The 24176-nt window shown below is 42.6% G+C and overlaps 1 protein-coding gene across 1 annotated transcript in view; it reads left to right on the top strand.

Moving 5' to 3' along the window:
• Positions 1-13566: 13566 nt before the first annotated feature.
• The window catches only part of Rsbn1l (round spermatid basic protein 1 like), a 68840-nt gene continuing 58230 nt past the window's right edge, over positions 13567-24176 (top strand). The window contains exon 1 of the mRNA XM_028855134.2: positions 13567-14231. Within this exon, the coding sequence (XP_028710967.1) occupies positions 13676-14231 (556 nt within the window). The 5' untranslated portion in view covers positions 13567-13675. The remainder of the gene's footprint in view (positions 14232-24176) is intronic.

Below are 24176 nucleotides of genomic sequence, written 5' to 3'. Positions count from 1 at the left end.
CTTGGCACAGTTTCCTGATATTAGTCTTCCGCCTGCTACATATATGGTAACTAAGACTTGTACTAGAAGCTTTGCTATAGGACCCTACTGCCACATATGAAGCCTTATGATAGGAATGTGTCACTTAATGCAAATTAGGGTTTATCCCCAAGCTTCCCAATCCTATATATATTCCTTATACTCTGGAATAAAGTTGAGCTGATTCACCAAAGTCATATCCTGTAGGGCTGTCTCCATTGTATCCACAGCTATCTGAACTCTGTTCCCTCTACCCTTGTGGACCAATGCACCAAAATCTGGAGGAAGAAAAGGAGCCATAGCAAGATAGCCAAAACAATCCTGTACAATAAGAGAATTTTTGGAGGTGTCATTATCCCTGATTTCAAGGTTTATTACAGAGCTATAGTAATAAAAACAGCATGATATTGTCATTTAAAACAAGACAGGTAGATCAATGGAACTGGATCAAAGACCCAGATGTAAATCCATACACCTATGGACACTTGATTTTTGACAAAGGAGCCAAAATTATACAATGTTAAAAGAAAGCATCTTTAACAAATGGTGCTGGCATAACTGGAGGATATAATTATCCTTGTTATGTAGAAGAATGCAAATAGATCCATATCTATTATCACCATACACAAAATTCAAGTCCAAGTGGATCAAAGACCTCAACATAAATCCAATTATACTGAACCTGATAGAAGAGAAAATGAGATATAGCCTTGGACTCATTGGCACAGGAGAAAACTTCCTGAATAGAACACTAGTAGTACATACACTAAGACAATTAACACATGGGATCTCATGAAACAGAAAAGCTTCTACAAGGCAAAGGACACTGTCGATAGGACAAAGTGGTAGCCTACAAAATGGGAAAAGATCTTCACCAAACCCACATCTGACAGAGGTGTGATTTCCAAATATATAAAGAACTCTAGAGACTAGATGTACAAAAAATCCAATCAAAAAAGGGGTACTTATCTAAACAGAGAATTTTCAACAGAAGAATCTCAAATGGCTGACATATACTTAAAGAAATGTTCAACATCCTTAGCCATCGGGGAAATGCAAATGATTCTGAGATTCCATCTTATACCTATTAGAATGGCCAAGATCAAAAACACTGATGGCTTACGTTGGAGAGGATGTGGAGCAAGGGGAACACTCCTCAATTGCTGGTGGGAGTGCAAATTTGTACGGCCACTTTGAAAATCAATATGGCAGTTTCTCAGAAAATTGGCAATTGATTTACCTCAAGAACCAGCTATACCACTCTTGGACATATACCCAAAGGATACTTAATCATATCTTAAGGACACTTGCACAACTATGTTCATAGAAGCTTTATTCATAGTAGCCAGAATCTGGAAACAACCTACACATCTCTCAACTGAAGAATGGATAAAGAAAATGTGGTACATTTACACAATGGAGTCTTACTCAACTGTTAAAAACAATGACATCATAAAATTTGCAGGCAAATATATGGAACTAGAATAAAATCATCCTGAGTGAGATAACCTAGACCCACAAAGACAAATGGTATGTACTCACTTGTAAGTGGATATTATCTGTAAGGTGAAGGATGATCATACTACAATCCACAGACCAAGAGAGGCTAGATAACAAGGGCTCAAGGAGGTTTATTTGTATCTTGCTAGGAATGGGAAATAGAAGAGATTTCTTTGGTGGACTGGAGGCAAATGGGGTTGGAAATTTGAGGGATCAGGTTGGGGATGGTGGAGGGAGAGAGTCCTGAAAGAGACTTCTGGAAAAGGGGAACATTTTGGGGTCAAGTAGAAACCAGGTACAAGGGAAACTTCCAGGAATCTACAAGGATGATCTCTGTAGATGTAACCAACCGTCTTATTAAATAAGAAACACAGAACCAATGTAAAAGGGAAAGCCAAGAGGTCAGAGCTCAGAGCTAAAATCTTACCCTTCCTCCTGCGGTGCTCCTAACTCTCCGAAAGAGACCTACTTCCTGTGTGTATGTCTTTACATAGTCTTTCTGTTCTGACTTCTCATTGGTTGTAAACCCAAACACATGACTGTCTCGTCACTGCCTGTAAGTACAGCCCTCCAGGTCTTAAAGGCGTATGTCTCCAATGCTGGCTGTATCCCTGAACCACCATAGATCCCAGCTGAGACTCCTAGCAATATGGGATAAGTAGCCTGAACTGGCCATTTCCTGTATTCAGGCAAGACTTCTAGTGAAGGGATTGGGACCCCAACCCTGTCACATAACGGTTGACCTATGGTTTGTTCTGCCTATGAGATGTACTGGGGTAAGGGTGGTGCAGAGATTGAGGGAGTGGCCAACCTATGGCTGGTCCAGCCTGAGACCCATATCATGAGAGCAAGCCAATCTCTGACACTGCCTGCAGTGCTAGGACCCAAAGGCTGGATGTTCCAGAGACCTAGGATAGAACCAAATATGACTGGAGAAAAAACATCAATGTGATAATGCCTAATGATCTTCTGCTATACTCATAGATTGGTGCCTAGCCCCGTAGTCAAAAAGAGAGGCTTTGTCAAGCAACTGATGGAAACAGATGCAGAGACACACAGTCAAACATTAGGCCAAGCTCAGGGAATCCTGCTGAAGAGAGGCAGGGAGGATTATAGGAGTCAGGGGGTCAAGGACATTGCAAGAAAACCCACAGAATTAATGAACTGGGCTCATAGCTCAGAGTGTGAATCAACAACCAGGGAGCCTGCATGGGACTGACTTAGTCCCTCTGCATATATGGGACAGCTGTGTAGCTTGATCTTATTGTGGGACTCCTAAAAGTGGAAGCAGGGGTTAACTCTTTTGCTGGCTTTTGGGACCTGATTCCTTATACTGGGTCACCTTGCCCAGCCTTAATACATGGGAAGGTGCTTAGTCTTACTGCAACTTGATATGCCATGTTTTGTTGATACCCATGGGAGGCCTGCTCTTTCCTGAACAGAAACAGGAGGAGTGGATTGGTGGGGCAGGATGGGAATGAGAAGAGAGTAGGGAAAGGAAACAAAAAAGATGGGCATGTTTATCCTGACTTAAGTATTACACACACACACACACACACACATACACACACACACACACACACATACACAAATACTACTATACTGAGGATTAGAATTAGAATGACAAATTTTCTCTGGAGACACAAACATTCATAACAAACTTCTATTTTTTGAGACAGGGTTTCTCTGTGTAGCCCTAGCAGTTCTGGAACTCACTCTGTAGATCAGACTGGCCTTGAACTCACAAATTTCCACCTGCCTCTGCCTCCTGAGTGATGGGATTAAAGACGTGCACTGGGCCACCACCCAGCCACAACATATGATTCTGTTTTTTTTTTTTTTTTTTTTTTTTTTTTTTTTTAATGTGTGTATCTGTGTGTAGTGCCCAGAGGCTAGATGCTAAATTCCACTGGAGCTGGAGTTCCAGGCACTTATGTCATATGATGTGGGTCCTGAGACCCAACTCTAGTCCTCTGCCAGAGCTCCTCCCTTCCTTTAACATAACACAAATGTGAACAATCGTTGGTTTTTCTGCGTGGTGCTTTGGTGTTGAGGACTGAATGTAGTGCTTTCTCTGATACGCGCACTCTCTACCAATCAACTAGAACAAGTTGTTTCCATACTACAATGGCTTTTAAAAGTAGAATGTGTTGTAAATCCCAGAAATCACTTGTAATTAAATTACTGATTATAGAGACTGAATGAAGATAAAACATGGATAATTTGGACTCTGAAATATGCCAGCTCTGATGCTACCCATTATGGAATGAAGGTCTCTAAATTTCTCAACCACGGATCACTTTGTTTAGGGTTGCCACAATAAAGCCACAGAGTGGATGGTGTAAATAGTCATCTATCATCTCAGTTTTGTAGGCTTGCAAAGGGAAATCTGTATGGTTGGCTCCATCTGAGCACTGTGAGGAAGGAGTATTCTCCCTTCCAAGTCCTACCCAGGCCTGACCCTGCTTAGTTCCAAATAAGGCTCATTCTGTACACTATGGCCACAGCTAGAATGTATGTTTTGCATCCTCTGCAGTTCCTGATGCTTTGCTGGCAACATCGGGTTCCTTGGCTTATAGATCCTGCTTTCCTCTTCAAGTAGCATTTTCCTTATATGTGTTCAAAGTTTCTCCTTTGTAAGGATACAAATGATATCATATTAGGTTAGATTAAGTGTTAGGATCCTGCTTTCACTCCAGCTGCACTCCGGCACATGTGCAGCTCGGAGTCTGGTGTCTTATGTCATCAGGGGGCACGGGCAACTATGTACCTGCCACACCCACCATGTGGTCACGCAGTCCCCGCCTTAAAAAGCCAGATTCAGACCCCCACCTCTCTCTCTCTGTGCTCTCTGCTCTGTGTTCTCTGTGTGTGTGCTCCCTGCTCTGATCTGCTCCCTTCCCTGCCAGGCCTGTCTCCCCCCTCCTATCCCCTCTTCTAATAAAGCTCTTTATAACTCTGGTAGTTGTGGCCATGGCCCGTGACTTTTCTGCCGGTAACCAGCGCCGTTTACCCATTAAGGGCCAACTCCATTTTTCTTTCTTTAAATACATTTTTAAATATATAATTTATTTTATTTTATGTTCATTGGTGTTTTGCCTGCATGAATGTCTGTGTGAGAGTATCAGAAGCCCTGGAACTGGAGCTGCAGACAGGTGTGAGCTGCCAAGTTGGTGCTGGTAACTGAATCACGGTCCTCTGGAAGAGCATCTGAACTGTTGAGCTATCTCTCCAGCCCCTCTTTCTTTTTTGTATAGACAAGATCTCACTGTGTAGGCCTGGCTGACCTGGAACTCACTATGCAGACATGGCTGGCTTTAAACTCAAATATGTCTGCCTCTACCTTCTGAGTGCTAAGGTTAACCTACAGATAACGAGGGTTACCATCTAAACATGAATTTTGGGAGCATACAATCCACGACACACAATATATTTATGTACAAACCATTTTATTGAAATAATAATTGTGTAAATTATAATTCCTATACAAGGATAAAACCCACATCTCTTACACATCCAGCTTCCCACAAACAAAAACAAGTAACCCAACACAGTAGAGAGAAACATCAATTAGCACAGCCAAAACTGAAACATACCACTACAACTGTAATAGACTGGGGGGGGGGTTCTCCAGCCCCTCAGATGTTCTTTGTAAACATCTGTAGTGTTTTTAGTGAGTAGTGACCTTCTGAAATATGCTACTATAGGTTGAAGTTTCAAGAACACCTGTTTTCACTATATGAAACTAAGGATGGTTTAAATGTAACTGAGGATGGTTTAAATATATCACACCCACCCCCCCAGTGTAGTTAAGTATTTCTGTCATTTTAGGAGTTACTGCTTTTTTGATATTCAAAGTATGAAATTAGACTTTAAGGCTGTACTTTAATTCTTGGTGTATTGCCTTAAAATATATTCTCATTAACATTTAATGGAAAATAAAGTTGTATGGTGATACTACTGTGCTGTGGAATAATCTGTTTGTATGTTGTGAAGATTTGTCACTTAGATTGGTTTAATAAAGAAGCTGACGGGCCAATAGCTGAACAGGAGAAGGTTAGGTAGGAGAGCCAAACTGAAAATGCTTCTTTCTGAAGGGTGGAGCTGGGGAGTCAAGAGCAGATGCAGGGAGTAGCAAGATGAGTATGCCCTACTGAGAAAAGGTACCGAGCCACGTGACAAAGCAAGATAAGAAATATGGGCTAATTTAAATGTAAGAGTTAGCTAGTAACAAGCCTGAGCTACTGGCTGAGCATTTAAAATTAATATTAAGCCTTTGTGTGGTTGCTTGGGAGTAGCTTGTAGGACAGAAACTTCCACCAACACTACAGTTTGGCTGAAAACTCTTTTTAAAAGGTTATAGTAGGGGCTGGACAATGTCTCAGTGGTTAAGAGCACTGACTGCTCTTCCGGAGGACCCAGGTTTAATTCCTATCATTCACATGGCAGGTTACAACTGTCTGTAACTCCAGTTCTAGGGGACCTAAAACCCTCATACTGACATACATTTAGGCAAAACACCAAATGCACATAAAACATAAACAAAAGTTATAATTGAGGCCCTGTGTGATGCAAAGCCTGGTGAGAGCCACGTGGCAGAAGAAAACCTTCAAGTTGTCCTCTGCCTCCAAATAAGCACTGTGCCTCCAACTCCCCAACAGATCAAGAAATGAAAAACAAAACATTATACTGTGTAGCTGACTTGTCTTTCTCCTGAGTGAGTATGCCCCAGATTAGGAAGGGGGAGTAAGTTTTACAAGTTCATAGAAAATTAAAATTCATGCGTTTGTTCTGTAGTTATTTTGGGCTTGCTTTTTGTGGAGTTTGAATGAAAATGGCCCCCAAAGGTTCACAGGGAGTAACACTACTTAAAAGGATTAGGACATGTGGCCTTGTTGGAAGATTCTTTTATTATTTATTTAATTCAATTACTTAGTTTTTGGTGTGTATGTACACAGTGCACCCATATCCCATAGGCAGACATAGAAATCACAGGACAACCTTGAGTGTTGGCCCTCACTTTCCACCTTAACATAGGGTCATTTGTTCACTGCTGTGAATCAGACTCTGCCTGGCCCAAATGAGCAAGGTATTTCCGTTTCTGCCTCTTGTCTTGATGTAGGAGTGCTGGAGTACAGATTCATTCTACTGCACCCAGGTTTACTTGGGTTCTGGGGATCTGATCTCATGTCCTCAGTCTCCTACGATGAGTACTCTACTCACAGAGCTGTGCCCCCTGCACTGGTCTTACATTTTTTTCTTTTTGAGACATGGTTTCTCTATGTAGTCCTGGCTGTCCTGTCCTGTAGGTGAGAGTGGCCTTGAACTCACACAGATCCAGCTGACTCTTGAGTGCTGGTATTAAAGTTGAGCATCACATCACCATGCCCAGCTGGTCTTTTAAGCCCCCCTATACCATTTGTGTGTAAATGTGTGTTCACTTTCATGTGTGCTTATGGTGGCCAGAGTATGCTTGAAAAATGAGGACATGACTACTCCCAGGTATGGTTGAGAAGGGCTTTATTGAGATGAGAGAGAGAACAGCCAGAGGCATCTGGAAGGGTTCAGACCAAACTAGGCCATGGGAGGAGGGATGGGGAAGAGTGAGAGAGGGGACCAGGAGCCAAGAGAGCCTGTCGGCTGACTTATATAGGAATCTGAAAATAGAGGAAGGGAAGTCCAGCCCCTGGGTAGGGGGCAGTTTAGGGTAGGGGGCGGGATGAGAAGTGCTGGGAGGAGCCACAGGTACTGAGTGAGATTGTCCTAAAGAAACCTTTGGGACCTGACAGTTTTTGCTGCAAGAAAGGATACATTGAAAGAAAACTGATTTATAGTCAGAACACAGACAGAATTTCGGTTGTTTTATATAGTCCTTTGAAAAGGCTGGGTGTGGTGGTATATACCTTTAAAGCCAGCACTGGAAGGCAGAGGCAGGAGGATTTCTGTGAATTTGAGGTTAACCTGATCTACTAGTGAGATCCTATTTTTTTTAAAGCCTTGGAAACCCTTTTCAAGCTCAGATGAGGCAGAACACCCACCTGCCATAGGCTGAGGTACCCAGTAGGCAGCTTACTAACACAGTGAGGTTCTGACAGTGTGGCTGGCACTACAGAGCTAATGATGGTTCTGGAGCCAGAATTTCCCTGCTCAGAAACAAAGTGAAGGATATGTGGGATGCAAGTTCACAAACTGGGTACAGGGCTGGGTCTTAAATCTAGATGTTTTCTTCACACTGCCACATGTAGTTTTGAGGTCACAATATATTGTGCTTTGCTCACCATATCTTGGCTAAACTAGATCCCTCTTCCCAGAGCACTGACTAGAAAAATACTAAGCTTTCTTTTCCTTGTCCCCTTTCTAGAAATAGCCATCAAAACAATATGATGTCCCTTCATATAAAAACCCTGGGTGCAAAATTAATCCTCAAAGAGGCATCTAAGAATGGTTCCTACTTCCTCTGCTGGGCTCCTCTGACCCCGCCCTATACCTGCTTCCTGCTTTGTGGTTGCTACTGGCTCACCAGGGAAGCTTTATACAGTGGCTGCACCTTCACCTACAGGTCTCTCTTTTATTTTCCTTATTTTCTCCTTCCCAAGCTTAAGAACATACTAAAACTGGAAGAAAGATTGTGGTTAAGAAATTGGTTATGCAGGCTGAAGAGATGCCTCAGTAGTTAAGAGCACTGGCTGGGTTCAATTCCCAGCACCCACATGGCAGCTCACAACTGTCTGCAACTCCAGGATCCAACACCCTCACACATACAGGCAAAATATCAATGTACATTAAAAACAAAACAACAAAAAACAAACAAAACCCCACAACTTGTTATGTTGGCCAGGTGGTGGAGGTAAATGACGGGTTTGAGGCCAGCCTGGTGTATAAAATGAGTTCCAAGACCGGGCGGTGGTGGCGCACGACTTTAATCCCAGCACTCGGGAGGCAGAGCCAGGAGGATCTCTGTGAGTTCGAGGCCAGCCTGGTCTACAAAGTGAGTTCCAGGAAAGGCGCAAAGCTACACAGAGAAACCCTGTCTCGAAAAACTAAAAAATAAAATAAAATAAAATAAGTTCCAGGACAGTCAGGGATACACAGAGAAACCTGTCTCAAAAATATAAAAACCAAAAACCAAAAAACTGGTTATGCTTGCATTTATTGTAAAATAATATTAGTGGTGAAAATGTGGCCTGCCCAGAGGTGGTGGCATACGCCTTTAATCACAGCACTTGGGAGGCAGAGGCAGGTAGATTTCTGTAATTTCAAGGCCAACCTGGTCTACTAAGTGATTTCAGACAGCTAGGATTGTTTCACAAAGAAACACTGTCTCGAAAAACCAAAAAAAAGAAACAAAAGAGAAAGAAAAATATGGCCCATAAGTTTACAATCTTGACCGATTCTCTAAGTTTCAAGGAGTGAAAAGAACTCAAAGGTAGTCCCCTCACTCCCCAGAACTTTCCTGAAAGCCTCCTAGGAAGACTTCCTTGACAGTTCATCACCAGGTCCAGGAGAAAGGGAGGCACAAGCAACCTCAAAGAAATTCAGCAGTTAAAAAGAAGAGTGCAGGTCCTTGGCAGGAAGTCAGCACTCTATCTCTCAAGATGCTGGGCAGCAGGCTACACACTGGGGCAGTCAGGGTTTGAGAGATGAACTGGGGAGCTGTTGCAGTTAGGTGACATTACGGACATTTTCAGGATTGGCCGGGTAGACAATGAAGGCCTCTGTCATTCACTGTTTGAGAAGTCTGTAAAATACTGTAAAAAGGGCTCCTTTTGAGATTCTAAAGTGACAAGCAACCTTCCAAAGCATAATTCTCCCCCAATGTCACTCACTCTTCATTTATTGAAAACATTACTTTGGATACTCTAAGTTGAAACAAAGGCTATGCGGCTCCTTTCTGCATTTGACGCTGATCTCTTAGTATTTATGTTTTAAAAATGGAGTCACCCAGGGTTGGGAAGATGGCTAAGTGGACAAGAGCTCTGCTGCTCTCGCCGAGGACCTGGGTTCAGATCCCAGCATCCACACTGGGTAGCTCACCACCGCATGTAAATCCAGTTCCAGGGAAATCTGTTGCCCTTTTCTGGCCTCCATGGGAACCCACATGCACATACACAGAGAGAAACAAATAAAAATCGTTAAAATGAAAACAAAACTCACAGGCCTGGGGATGTGGTTCAGTGGGTAGCAGATGAGCCCATTGTTTGCTTTTTAAAAAAGCCTATTAGGTAAGTTCCAGGCCAGTGAGAGATCCTGTCAAAAAAGAGAAGATGGATGGCATCCAAGGACCAACACCTGAGGCTGTTCTCTGGCTTGCATATTATGCACATGTAGACACACACACACAAAATCACACCAAGAGGAGCTGATGACAGTGGTAGACATTCTTTCCCAGTTAAGCATTATTAGGTATGATGCAGTTGAAAGGAAATGGCTGATTATACAGAGGCCGTATTTTACTGCCTATTATCCTTGGACTTAGTTATAATAAGTATGTTTTATAGCACAGTACTGTCCTTAGGTTTCTGTCTACTCAGCTGCTTTCCTATTGCAAAGGGCAAGGAGACCATGAGGTCAAGAAACCTGGGAGCCTAATATCTTCCACATTGCCCAGATCCTGGGGTACACTGAGCTGTTGATTATGTCACTATTTTCGCTTAAACACATCATGTATATGCATGGATTTTTTTTTTTTTTTTGGTATAGTGGGTAGAGAGTCAGGTCAGGAGAATGGAATCAGTTGGGAACTTTGAAAATTCTAAATTTAAATTTGGTTTTCCAGAATACCGTAAAAGTCACTTTGTCCAAAGCAGCAGAACAGATTTGTTTTAGTTACTGTTCTATTGCTGTGAAGAGATATCAGGACTAGGCAATGTTTTAAAGGAAAGCATTTAATTGGGGGCTTGCTTACAGTTTCAGAGCATTAGTCCACTATTATCAGGACAGGAAACAGACAGGCATGGTGCTGGAGCAGTAGTTGAGAGCTTTACATCCTGATCCAGAGGCAGCAGGCAGAGACACAGAGCCTGGCATGAGCTTTTGAAACCTCAAAGCCCACCCAATGATACACATATTCTAGCAAGGCCACACCTCCTAATCCTTCCCAAACAATTTCACTAACTGGGACCAAGCACTCAAACAAGCCTGTGGGGAACATATCATTCAAACTACCACAATATTTTACTTGAATTTGTTATTTTGATTTATAAGGTGCAGGGCCTCCACAACCATATTTTTGCTCAGATTCATTAAGTTTAAAAGCAGGCCTGTTAGTGTACTATGAGGCAAGAAATAATAACTTCACACACAGTGCACTTTAATCTTAAGGTTAGATTTTTCTGAGTTACAGTGTAGGAAATGAGTGGTACAAATTTCCTGGCATGACATCAACTGATAAAAAGGCACTCTTCTTTTTAGGTTAGTAGCTACAAAAGTTATTTTAGGGGTTAGAGAGATGGCCAATGGGTTAGGAGCCTCTTGCAGAGGACATGGATTTGTTTCCAAGTAAGGCCGTTCACAACTGTCTATAACTCAAATTCTAGGGAATCCTTGGGGCTTGAGAGATGGCTCAGAGGTTAAGAGTACTGGCTGGCTCTTCCAGGGGTCCTGAGTTCAATTCTAAGAAACCACATGGTGGCTCATAGCCATCTATAATGAGATCTGGTGTCCAGTTCTGGCATGTAGGCAGAACACTGTATATATATATATATATATTATAATATATATAAATAAATAAATCTTAAAAGAATTCCAGGAAATTCTATGCTCTTTTCTGGCTTCCATAGGCATCAGGCATACATGTGGTCACATATATACCTGCAGGCAAACACTGGAATACATACAATAAAAATAAAAAAAAAATATTTAAAAATTTATGTTACTTTAGACAGGTATTCATGTAGCCCAGGTTGGCCTTGAACTCATTATGTAGTTAGTTGAAGATGACCTTGAACTTCTGGTCCTCCTGCTTCTATTTCTCAAATGCTAGGATCACAGGACTGTATCACGATGTCTTAGAGAAATTACTTTAATTGTAATGGTTTCAGTGTGATTTTGCAAATCTTGAAAATGACAGATATGGGATATAGTAACCATGTAGTCAAATGCACTCATTTAATGAATAAGACAATAGCGATCTTACCAGGCAGAGTGGCCTGGCCGGTATCAGCAGGCTGGTGAGTAGGTGATGGCCAGTCCTATCTTCTCTCCTACTGTTAATGAAGACATATGCTGCCAGCACATTTCAGCACCTGCTCTCACTGCTAGGAACTACATATTTTGATACTTAATATTTGAGATGCATAAATATTTAGTTGTATATTTAGTTAGTAGACCATTAAACAGTTATTTCCTTTCTGGACATTCATCCCCACTGCACAAGCAAATGTTTTCTAAAAGAGAGAAAATGGAAAAATGAATTTTAAAAAGATCTTTAGACCAACTGATACTGTTCATAGAACTTAAGTTTGTTATGAATGCCTAAATCAGATAATCTACAGAAGTGAACAGTCCTCATTTGATTTGGCATTCACAGTTTTATCATGGCATTTTCACACAGGTAATATCCTTGTTTGCTCATATTCATAACACTATCCTCTCATCTCCTTTGGGATGGTCCCCTCTCCTTTCTCCAAGTAGTCCTTCTCTGCTTTCATACCATATACATACATATTCATTCCCATGAGAGAGAACATGAGGTAACTTTCTTTCTTTCCCTCATTGCCTTTCCATCTCCTCTTCTCCTTTTATGCCAAATATATATATGTGTGTGTGTATATAAATGTATCTATCTATCTATCTATCTATCTATAGATTCAAATCTAGATTTCACACATTAGGGAAAATATGCAAAATTTGTCTTTCTGGGTCTAGCTTCAGGAAATACTCTTTATGTTAACAATCTTGTTCTAAAAACTGAAAAATGAGGCTGGCCATAGTGGTGGACACCTTTAATCCCAGCACTGGGGTATGAGGTGCAGGGAACTGATTGGGACAGCTGAGGCAGGCAGCTGTCTGTGAGTTTCAGGGTAGCTAGGACTACATAGAGAGACTATGACTCAAAAAAACCAAACCAGACAAGCTAAACAATGTATTTATAAACAACATTAAAAACTCCTAAGTGGGGATGAGTGTAAAAGAAAGGTAACAAAATAACAAAGTATTCCAATTTCCTCCGGTCAGTAGACTATTTTTGAAAGGTAACTGTAAAAACTGTTTGCAGAAAGTAACAGCCACTGTTCTTAGGAACCACAAAATTTCCTTCCCCTGGTGGTCTAATTTGACTACTTGTTATCTTTACATCCAGCCTCTTGTGATTCTGATCTCAGTATCTAAGAGTTAAAGGCATGCTCTTAAATGTCTTCAACTGTGTTGTAACCCATACCCCCCAAATTCCAAATCTTTTGAGATAAAAGTCAAAGCACAGGCTTGGCAAAATCTCATAGTGATAACTCTGAAATAAAGACATCTAACTTGATTTTTCAAACATTTATAAACATCGCTAACGGATTTTTGTTGACAAGTTAAAGGTACAATTAAAATTAAAACCTTTAGCACTCAAGTTCAATTTAGAGTCTCCAAACAGTGGGTGAATTTTATCTTCACGCTCCAAAGCGATGTAAGTTCCAGTTCAGCAGGGAACTCTCTTTTAAAGCACTAACATTTACGACGTTAGTTAAAATAAGGCATCTGTGCCCTATTTTAGCCTTTTCCAGTCAATCGAATTCTCCACTAATTTCCTGCGAGATGAACAACGCCGGACGGAACCCGGTTTTCAGAACGAGCAAGAAGGGACCCAAGCCACCTCACGGTAGAAAGAGAAAGCGGTACAAGTAAGGCAAAGTCTTTGAGGCGAACACCAGCGCTACCTCGGTCGGGGCAGATTTCGGGGCTCTTCCCGCGGCACCCGAGTTCCCTCGAGCGACCGGCGAGCACTCTCCTTTCTCAGGAACTCCGCCACCGGCCGTGCCGAGAGGACCTCTGACCTCCGAAGATGGCCCCGCTCGGTAATCCCGCCCTGACGGCTTATGCCCGCGCTTCTGATTGGTGAGTTCAAGGATCCCTCAGTTTAGCGCGCCCAATGGAAGCTCGGCCGGGGCCTGGGGACCCCGCCCCGTGCCCCGCGCCGGGGAGCGGACGAGAGTAAATACAACAGGAGCGCAAAATGGCGGAACCGCCGAACCCAGCTTACGGCGCCGCCGCTGTCCTCTCCGAGAAGGAAGCGTTCGGCAAGCTGCAGCCCGCCGCGCGGGAGCCGCCGGGCGCTGGGTCCGCCAAGAAGGTTCGGACCGAGGAGAAGAAGGCGCCGCGGAGAGTGAACGGGGAAGGGGGCAGCGGCGGGAACGGCAGGCAGCTGCAGCCGCCCGCCGCCCCGCCGCCCCAGAGCTACGGCAGCCCGGCGGCGTGGAGCTTCGCGGCTCTGCCCGCCGCCGCCTCCCCGGCCTCGGCCCGCGGCTGCTTCTCCCTGTCCGCCAGCCCGAGCGCCTCCTCGGTCCCCGCTTCCTCGGCTCCGCCGGTGGCGCGCAGACTGCTGGTCGCCCCGTCGCTGCTGCACGCTCAGCCGCACCACGTCCTGCTCCCGCCCGCCGCCCCGCCGGCCGCCGCCAAGCCGCGCAGACCCAAGGAGAAGCGCGACAAGGAGAGGCGCAGGCACGGCCTCGGCGGCGCCGCCCGCGACGAGAACGGGGAGGCCGGGCCGCCGCTGCCGCCGCCGCCGCGAGGTGGGTGCCGCGGGGGAGGGGACGCCGAGGTCGGGGTTTCCGGCGCTGCGGGACGTGTCGGAGTGGGGCTGAGCACCGAGGCGGCACGGGTCTTTAGAGATCGCCGAGGGGATCGGACGTGAGCGCGGCATTCACATCTGCGACGCAGCCTCCGACACCAGAACATCCTGCCCCTAAAAAGAAAAAAAAAAACGCGGTGGTGGGTGCACTGGCACGCGGGAAGCTGGCAGCACCGGCACGTTTCGGCCCTATTAGGGAAATGAGGTAGTGTGCAGGGCTCCGAGTGTGCGCTCTCTAAGGCGCTCCCCGTCTTTCACCTTTCGAGCAGCTCCATAGTCTTAAAATGTTTTGAGTGGTCCTGTTTTAAACACTGCTCTTCAGAAGCATTCAGCCATATTCTTTTTCCCCCTGCAGCAATGATAAAGTCAGATGCTTTGACTTTTTTTTTTTTTGACCAAATCAAGTCTGTAAAGTGTTTCTGCATAAGAAATGGGAAATTTTCTTACATGCCCTTTTTCAGTATTATTTCGTAATACGAGCTAGTATAGTTTTCAGTATTTCTTTAAAATAAGGGGTCCTTAGTTACCTGTGGTTATATAGAGATCTGACTAATATAAAGTGGATGGATTGGAAAGTAGATCTTTATGTGATCACGAGGTTATATAAATATACATTGTCATTGTCACACAGTGTTGTGAAGTGTTCTGTTTTGTTTTGGAATGCGAGTGAAATGCCAAGCAGTTTAGCCTTGTTGATCTAATGGTAGCTTTAGATCTTGAAAAATTGTCTGAATAGAAGTGTTCACTATTCACAATGTAAAGGAATGCTGCACACGACCATGTGAATTTCTGTATCTAAGCCAAGCTAGTGGACCTGTACTCTTGTTCCCGGTGCAACAGCGTAACGCTACTCCAGATTTTTAGAGTGCTGCCTCAGCAATGTTTTGAGGATGAAATTTACTTTCCTTCTGCTCAGGGGTTTTAGGTGGTTAGTATTTTAAATCTCTGTGTTGTAGTGGCTAAATCTAAAATTTAAGTTACAAAAGGCTTCAAAGTCTATCCATGTGCAGTTTGGAATCATTCTTACTTGTGTATGCTTCCCATTTGCTTTTCACGAATTCTCTGCTGACCTGAACTCCATTGTTGGAGTATTTGAAGAGTATTTGAATGGTGAAAAGAAATATTTTAAGAAACAATATTGGCTTAAAATGTGGTGTGTGTGTGTGTGTGTGTGTGTGTGTGTGTGTGTGTGTGTAGTATTAATGTATGACCATTATGGTGAAGTGGCTGTTAAAGGTAACATCTAACATCCTTCATTGGGGGACTGTTGAGATGGTTCAGATACTTGCTGTGTAGCATGACCATCTGGGTTCAGTCCTCAGGACTCACAGGATGGAGAGAACCAGCTTCGCACAAGGTGTCCTCTGACCTCTACCCTCTGTGACAAAAGTGTGCCTGCCCCTACAAAGAAATGTAGTAACCCCCAAACCTAAGCCCCTTCTTTCGTGAGGTACCTATTAAAGTATAAGCAGTGATAGTTTTTACATTAAGATGTGGGAAAGATATTTTCCCATGACCTATGTGGGATAATGGCTAGATATTAACTGTTTTCTTTCTTTTTCTTCCTCTCTCTCTCTCTTTTTTTTTCCCTGGGTTTTTGAGACAGGGTTTCTCTGTGTAGTCTTGGCTGTCATGGAACTCACTCTGTAGACCAGGCTAACCTTGAAATCACAGAGATCCGCCTGCTCGGATTAAAGGTGTGGACCATCACATGTAGCTAGATCTTAACTATTAACTTTAAATAATTAATTTTTTGGATAGAATTTTATTGAGAAAAATTAAAGCAAAAGATAGCTTTTCGGTGTTTTGGTGGACTTTAGAGTTTGAATTTAACTGAATCTGGGTTCCGCTTTAACAAAAAAGTGGTAGCAAAGAAACACGATTTTAGATATATTTGTTTCATAGGTGCTGCTGCAAATGTACAAGTACTTGTTTATAGTGCAGTGTTTATTTTTCTGTGCTCTTTATATAAATCTTAGTGAACGGATGACGAAGTGATTGTTGCTCGAAGTATATACTTTTTAAATGATTCTCTAAGTTGGCAGTACTAGTTCATTAACCCCTTGATTATCCATAGCTCCTTGATTTAACAGAGTTAGTACCAGAAATTAGTTATAAAGACATTTAAGAAAAATAGATCTTGCTGGGCAGTGGTGATGCACACCTTTAATTCCAGCTCTCGGGAGGCAGAGGCAAGCGGATCCCTGAGATAGTGGCCAGGCTGGTCTACAGAGAGTTCTAGGACAGCCAAAGCTACACAGAGAAACTCTGTCTCAAAAGAAAAATAGATGCCAGTTCTGTATCTGTATTAAACACTGCTCCTGTATTTACACATGGGTTTTAAAAATCCTTAGAATTGCTTTTTTGTTGTTTATCTGTTTTTGTTTGTTGTGTTTTGAGACAGTGTCCCTTTGTAGCTCTGGCTAGCCAACTACCATGTAGAACAAACAGGCTGGCCTCAGCCTCTTAACTCTGGGATTACAGGTGTGAGCCACTGCGTCTAGTTAGAGCCCTTTCACGTTGTGTGTGGGCCATCTATCACACCTGGCTAGATGATTTACCTAACAGAAAACATGCAGATAAAATAGACGTGTATTCAAAACAACCTGAGACAACATTTAGTCACTGTTGAGTCTGAAGCATGGCTATTATTTTTCTTAACCATACAACAAATTAAAGGTGGATTAGTCCTAACCCACCTTTAACGCAGATTCGAATAAGTAGTTTCTAGTCTGGGCACCTTGAGTACAGAGCTCAAGTGGTGTGTACCCGCCATCTCCAAGGCTGCTGGCGGGGGCTGTTATGCAGAACATTTTAGGATTGAAATGAAAGAGTGCAGTTCAGACTCACCTGGAACCAGCTGTGATCTTCCTCCTGAGAGTTTGGTTTTTTGAGACAGGGTTTTTGGACCTCACTCTGTAGAACAGGCTGGCCTTGAACTCCCCAGAGATCTGCCTCCCTGGGGGATTAAAGGAGTGTGCCACCGTCTAGTGAGACTCTGTCCGTGAAAAAAAAGTGGAAAGTGAAAATGGTGTACTGAAGGTGTCATGTACTTTCACACATCGCAGTAGTGGAGTATTTCCTTCTGTGTATGTGTAGTTTGTTTATGTGTCGTGTGTGTTGTGTGTGTGGTGCATGCCCATGCAGGGGCCAGAGCGGAATCTGGGTGTTTTCTATTGCTCTCTGCCTTACTGCCTTGGATTAGGATCTCTCACTGCACTGGAACACTTGTCTGTGGCTAAGCAGACTGGCCAGAGCGCTCTAGAGATCTACCGGTCTCTGTCCCCCAGTGCTGGGGTGACAGTCACAGTCAGCCATGCCTGGCCTCTTACATAGGTGCTCATGGGTGAGCAGCAAGCTGTCTTACCCATTGAGCCATCCTTTTAGTCCCGTACTTAGAGTTGTCATGATCGGCCCTGCTGAGAGTATTTGTAGTAGTTTACTAAGATGGTGTTTTGGGGTAACCTATTGTACACCACCCCCCTGCACACGCTTCTAGTAAAGTCTTTCTGTACCCTCCAGCAGCTCTCTAACATGCTTCTTAGTATAATTTTCCATGTGGCTAAATCTGCCAGATAAATGATAATCCCTTCTGTACCTTCTTCCTGATTTAGTCCTGCTTGCTTCCTCTTGAAGGCACCTGCATAAAGCTGTCCACCCTGGGACTTGAACTCGTGACTTCCTGCAGGTCCTTTCATTGCTGCTGTGTTCCTTTTTTCTGGATCCCTGCCTTTTAGTTTATCCTCCTATTTTCATTTTTGTCTACTGGCAGCACTGTAAGGAATATGTGAAACTGTACTTTTTGGGTTTACTTTTACCCCCACACTTGGCTGCTTATCTGTTGAGAGGTTTTTTTCTCAAGCCACTTGCCCTGGGAAGTTTGAAGATGGCATTCTGTTATTGTCTGCCTTCAGATGTTGGTGTTCAGAGAAACTGATCTCTAAAACGTTGTCTGTTCTATTTCGATGTATGGCAGCCCTTTCGTTGATTTTGAAAATTTCAGCTTTAAAGAAAAGTGTAAGCCCTTGTTTTTGTTCCTATATTGCAATCTTTTCTTTTTTTTAAATGGGCTCAGCATCTCTGTTATTTTTTCAGGGATGCTAATTATAGTTTCTTTGAAATATTCTGTTTCCTGCCTTGCTTTTGGTTCTACTAATCTTTTTTTCCTGTTTGTTTTGGTCCCATTTATTTGGAGGCTGCCCTCAAATCTGTATTATTTTTAGCAGTTCTTTCATATTTAAGAGAGAGTTACCAAGATTCATCGAAAGCTCCTGAGCATGTATGGACAGGGCTTACTGACTGAGCTTATGTTTTTAATATGTTTTTTTCCCCCTGGGCTAATCACTCTCTGCTTCTTCAGACTAAACTTTATTTGATTCTTTTGGCCAGATGCTGGACAGAATGGCTTCCTCACCTAGACAAGGTAGCCTAGTGTGCGGAAGTTAATTTCTTCACAGTTGTGTAAGCTGGAAGCCTGAGATTAGTGTTCTGACACCTTCAGTTCTAGAAGGGTCACTTTCTTGTTTGCGGATGCCTGTCTTCTCAACTGTGTGTATTCACATGGTCTCTCCCAGGCACTTGCTTTGTGTGGGGCAGGGAGGGAGAGACTGGTTTCTTTTCTTCCTAGAAGGCCACCAGTTTTACTTGGTTTCGAGTCTCCCATTTGTGACTTCATATTCTTCCCTCTAGAAAACCAATCTCTAGATTCAGTCACGTTGATGGTCATGCCTTACAGAGATACATTGTGGTGACAACTAAGTATGTTTTTAGAGGAGATACTGAATTTTAGTGTTATTTTGATTTGTTCCTTTTTGTATACCGTGGGTCAAGTATTTAATTCTTTTTGAGTCTTTATACATACATGTGTTTCAACAGTCCACGTGTGCTGTGTGTTGAACAGACCACTCTTAGGCTTGCTCTCTCCTCCCTTTCCTTGAACCTCTCTCCCCCTTCCGTTAGTCCCTTTCCCTCAGACAGTTTTATCTCTACTCTCACGGCATCTCTGCATTCATAGTTTTATGTGTAAAACCAGGAGCCACACGTATGCGCTGTTTTATTTGTCTTCTTGCGACTGGCTTCATTCACTTACTGTCTCCTTGCGACTGGCTTCATTCACTTACTGTCTCCAGTTTTCATTGTCTTACAAATGATGTAAGTCTGTATGGCTGAGAGGCCATTCATACTGTTAGGTGATGATGTTACCTTTCACAGAGTGGTTGCTGGAATGATGTGAGCCTGGCATTTTGTAGACATTGTTTATCAAAATCTAGGGGCTTAATGTACTCTTAAAATTTATTCTTTTGTTTATTTCATATTTATGGCTGTTTTGTCTGCATGTATGTCTGTGTACCATGTGTGTGCCTGATACCCAAGGCCAGAAGAGGGTGTAGATCTCTGGAACTGGAGTTATAGACAGCCAGGAGCCGCCGTGTGGAAACTGAATCTGAGTCCTCTGAAAAAGCAGCCAGTGCTCTTAACCGTCGAGCCATCTCCAGCGCCATTCTTCTCTGTGTGTTTGTTTTCATTGTAGATTGCTAAGGGATGGGAATTCCCAGCCTTCTTTTTCTAATACATTGAAGCCTTTTAGCGTCACTGAATGCATTGATAGCTGGAATCTGATGTGCATCTGACTTTCTGGTTTCTGGAAATACCATATGTATATTCATAGAAAATGTTGCTATGTTCTAGCTTTTGTTTAAAAAGTGAAACACTTTTATTCATTTTGTGTATGTATGGAGATGTGTATGCATATGCCACACTGTGTGTAGAGGTCAGAGGACAGCTTTCAGGAAGGAGCCCATTATTCCCTCCGCTGTGTAGGTCCCAGGATTGTTGCTGAGCTCGGTGGGAAGGCCTTTACCTAGTGAGCCACCTTGACAACCCTATACTAGCTTTTTGAAAGAAATGAATCTTTCAGGGGCTTTAAGTTGATTATAATAAATCTCAACTTTCTGCCTTCCTTAGTGAATTAAATCTTTCAAATTATAGATGAACTGTTTAAAATAGGATGTGGAAAAATAAAAGTTCTTATTTCTTGGTAGAATAAAAGTAATAGTTATGAAATATCTTACAAAATCTTGTGTATAGTAGAGAAAACAAAAATATGTGTCTTATCCACGAAACTAACTTGTAACTTCAACCACTTTTATTTTTGAACATATCCTGATCCTTATGTTGTACATTTTATGTTCTTGAACTATAGATTGAAAAAAATATTTAACATTTTATAGTGAAAAATGTAATATAGGAGAAAATAAAACAATATAATAATTTTGGGTATAACCATTATATTGCTTCAATTTTACTTCTTTAATAGGTATTTAATTCAGAGCCACTTTAATTGGTTTGTTATGTGGAGCAATATTCTGGAAAGCAGTCGATCTACTATTGTTTTCTTGCTGAATTACTGGTCAATATTATATCTTAAAGGTAACAGATACAGGGCTGGAGAGGTGGCTCAGTGGTTAAGAGCACTGATTGCTCTTCCAGAGGTCTTGAGTTCAATTCTCAGCAACCACATGATGACTGAGAACCACCTATAAAGGAATCTGATGCTCTCTTCTGTTGTGCAAACCTACAGCGCTCATATACATAAATAAATAAGTAAGAAGTAAAACAAAAATAAATTAAAAAATAGCAAATGTGGCCACGCTTCATGGCATATGCCTTTCATCTCAGCACATGGGAGGCAGAGGTGGGCAGATCTCTGAGCTTAAGGCCAGCCTGGTCTACAGAGTGAGTTCCAGGACAGCCAGGGCTATACAGAGAAACTCTGTATAGAAAAAAAAAAAAGGTAGTAAATATTGACTCCTACTCAATTTTCCAGTTTGAAGATAATGAAAATATGAGAACTAGTAAGTTCTGTCAAACATTTTTATGATAGGCCACGAATTGATACAGTATTTTGTTAGGTACAACTTGAGCTAGATTATGAATTTGAGAACAGAATGACCGTCATCCAGTAACCAACAATTATAGAACTGTAGTCAGCATTTTACCTGTAATTTTATATCTTTTATAGATACTATGTAGAGGTCTGTAAAATGTAATATATAAAATGAATATACAAGTCTAGGTTTCAGACTTGCAGATATCCGGCTTCAGGGTTCTAGCTCTAAACTACTAAGTAAATTGTATTAATTTTATTTTAGGTCTTTAACTGGACCCATAGATGGTGCTGTGAGATTATTTGCCAGTCAGAAAATTGGGCTTTGGAAGACCAGTTGGGTTTAGATAAATGGAGATGATGGAGAAAGGCGTTTGGGGATGGGGAAATGGTAGGAAGGAGGGTGGGGAGACTGAGAGATGACTCAGTGGTGAAGAGAATCCAAGTTCAGTTCCCAACACTCACACTGTGTGGCTTACAACAGCCTGTAACTCCAGTTCCAGGGGATCCAATGCCTCTTTCTGGCACCCCTGTGGGCCCTCCCCCTGCTCACACACCCACACACGCGCACTCATGCAAAAATCACTTTTAAAAACAATTATAGGAAAATTAATGTGTATGGAATATTCATTGGTATGTAAGCAGAGCCGTTTGTATAAGATTGATACTTTACAAGTTTTTATTCATTCATCTATTTTATTATTTATTTATTTGTGCAGATTATTTGTTTTATTGGAGGCATGTGCCATGGTGTGCTTGTGGAGGTCAGCCAACAACTTTGTGTAGGCAGGTCTCTTGTGGGGACCTAAGGTTGTCAAGCTTGGTGTCAAGTGCCGTAATCCCTGTGTTACTTTTGACACGGTGATCTGAAGCAGCTTCACAGAAGAAAGTTCATTTTCATATATGGTCCTAGAGGGTAAGGACCCATCATGGCAGGGACGCATGGTAGAAGCAGCAGGCCTGGCAGCCAAAGGAGGAAACTGAGAGATCACACCTCCAACCACAGGCACAGACCAGAGAGGGTGGCTGGAGGTGGAGCCAGGTTCCCAGTGACGCACTTCCTCCAGACGGGGCCATCCACTGGGGGCCAAGGGGTCAGATGGGTCCAGCCGGGTACGGGGCTGTTTCTCATTCAGACCACATGTGTGGACCATCTCAGCAGCCCTGAGAGTTGAGGCTTTGTGCGCAGTTTGAAGATAAGATGGCACGATAGTTGAAAGTCTCACATTCCCTTATTTTGCCAGAATAAGAGTTTATACTTCATTTTGTGGGCATGAACAAGGCAGGTTTTTGTTGTTTGTTTTTTGTAGGGTGATAATATATTCAGATTGATAATATAGGAAAAATAGCTTGGTAGAATGTATGATGGAGTGGCTGAAAGTACAGGAGAGAGATATTGATAGTATTGAAGTGTATTAGTAAAATGAAGTAATCTTTTTTCTTGTAATTGATAAAATGGCCGGTACTCTGAACACAGAAAGTTAACTACTTTTAGAGGGAATCTGTATTAAGGTATATTGATTGTTGAATCTGTTGCAAGAAAATTGGATTTATTTGGGCTAGAGAAATGGCTTAGTTGTTAAGAGTACTGGCTGCTCTTCTAAAGGATCTAGGTTCAATTCCCAGCACCCACATTGTAGCTCACACCTGTTGGTAACTCCAGTTCTAGGGGATCTGACATCCTTACCCAAACATACATGTGGGCAAAACACCAGTGCACATAAATATAGATAAATCATTAAAAAAAGAAAATTGGATTTATTCATATGTAAATTTATGACTTGATGGAGAGGATAAGTATATGATTTTAAAGTTGTGTGGAGGTCTGTAGAATTGAAGTTGAGCCATAGTCAAATACCTTACTGTAGAGTTCTGTTATTAGATATAACTGAAAATTAGTGCTGAGTTCATGTGTACTTTAAAATAACTGTTCTACATAGAGGGGAATTACATTCTGTTAGTGTATGTGCCTGTGTAAGCATGTGTGGAAAGGACCATCTTGAAAGTTCGTACAGCATCAGAAGAACAATGGCTACTGTTCCTGTAAGGAGCAAGTCATTTCATATTCTTTTTTCGTTTTTAGACAACCAGTTAGCCGTTAGCCAAGATTAAACATGGTTTCTTAACCTTTAGTCTACAGTTTAATAATTTATCCTCCAGTCTTCCTCCCTTCATGGTATTTTCTTAGTTTTTCTTTTACTAACTTCATTGCCCTTTGGGTTTTGGGCACTTTGCACACTGGCTTTGCTAATTACCTTGTTTGTTCCCTAGTATCTATTTCTAGTCTAAGGTCTGTCTGAGTTTGGTCCAGTATTTTAGATCTGTATATTCAACTGTCTCCTGACATAATGTTGTGTGACAAAGTTTTCCTAGGGAGGTACAGCACACAAGTCTACTCATGCTAGATAGGGAGCCCACACCAGACCAAAGAACGGATACCACCAAATTCCAGCTTGGTGAGCCAGGGAGTTTTAGTGGGGTTACTTAGAGAGCAGAAGGACTCAAAGCCACCTCAGGTTGGCACAGGTGACAGCTCACAAGTACGGGAACCTGGAGCACACTGCACAGCCTACATACAGGTAGCTCAACAGGTCGGAGAGTGTCCTTTCCAGGTGCCTCAGTTGCTCTGAACCTTTCTAGGCAACTCGGCTGGTTTCTGCTTCTTCCTTGCAGCTGTGGTGGTCTGAGAGTAGTCTTTGTAGACAGTCTGTGCAGCTCTGCCTCTCTGAGTCCTGACCAGCTCAGCTTGACTTCCCCTGAGCTCTTATTGTTGATTTGCTCTGTCAGGGAGGGGCCTACTGAATCTGGTCAGTTTCAGGGACTTTGAAGCTATTTTGAGCTCTTATGAAGAGACTTCCCCTAAGGATGGAATGTTTTAATCCCGGAGGAAACTGTTACACAGCACATAATCCCCATCCAATGTGTTCAAAACTTAGTGTTCTTCACCTACCTTGCCTTGTTGTGGCTGTTCCTGTCTCTGTGTCATATATGCAGTGATTC

This window comes from Peromyscus leucopus, chromosome 3 (assembly GCF_004664715.2).
Source record: "Peromyscus leucopus breed LL Stock chromosome 3, UCI_PerLeu_2.1, whole genome shotgun sequence".
NCBI classification, from domain to species: domain Eukaryota; kingdom Metazoa; phylum Chordata; class Mammalia; order Rodentia; family Cricetidae; genus Peromyscus; species Peromyscus leucopus.
This window is presented reverse-complemented; position numbering and strand designations above follow the sequence as displayed.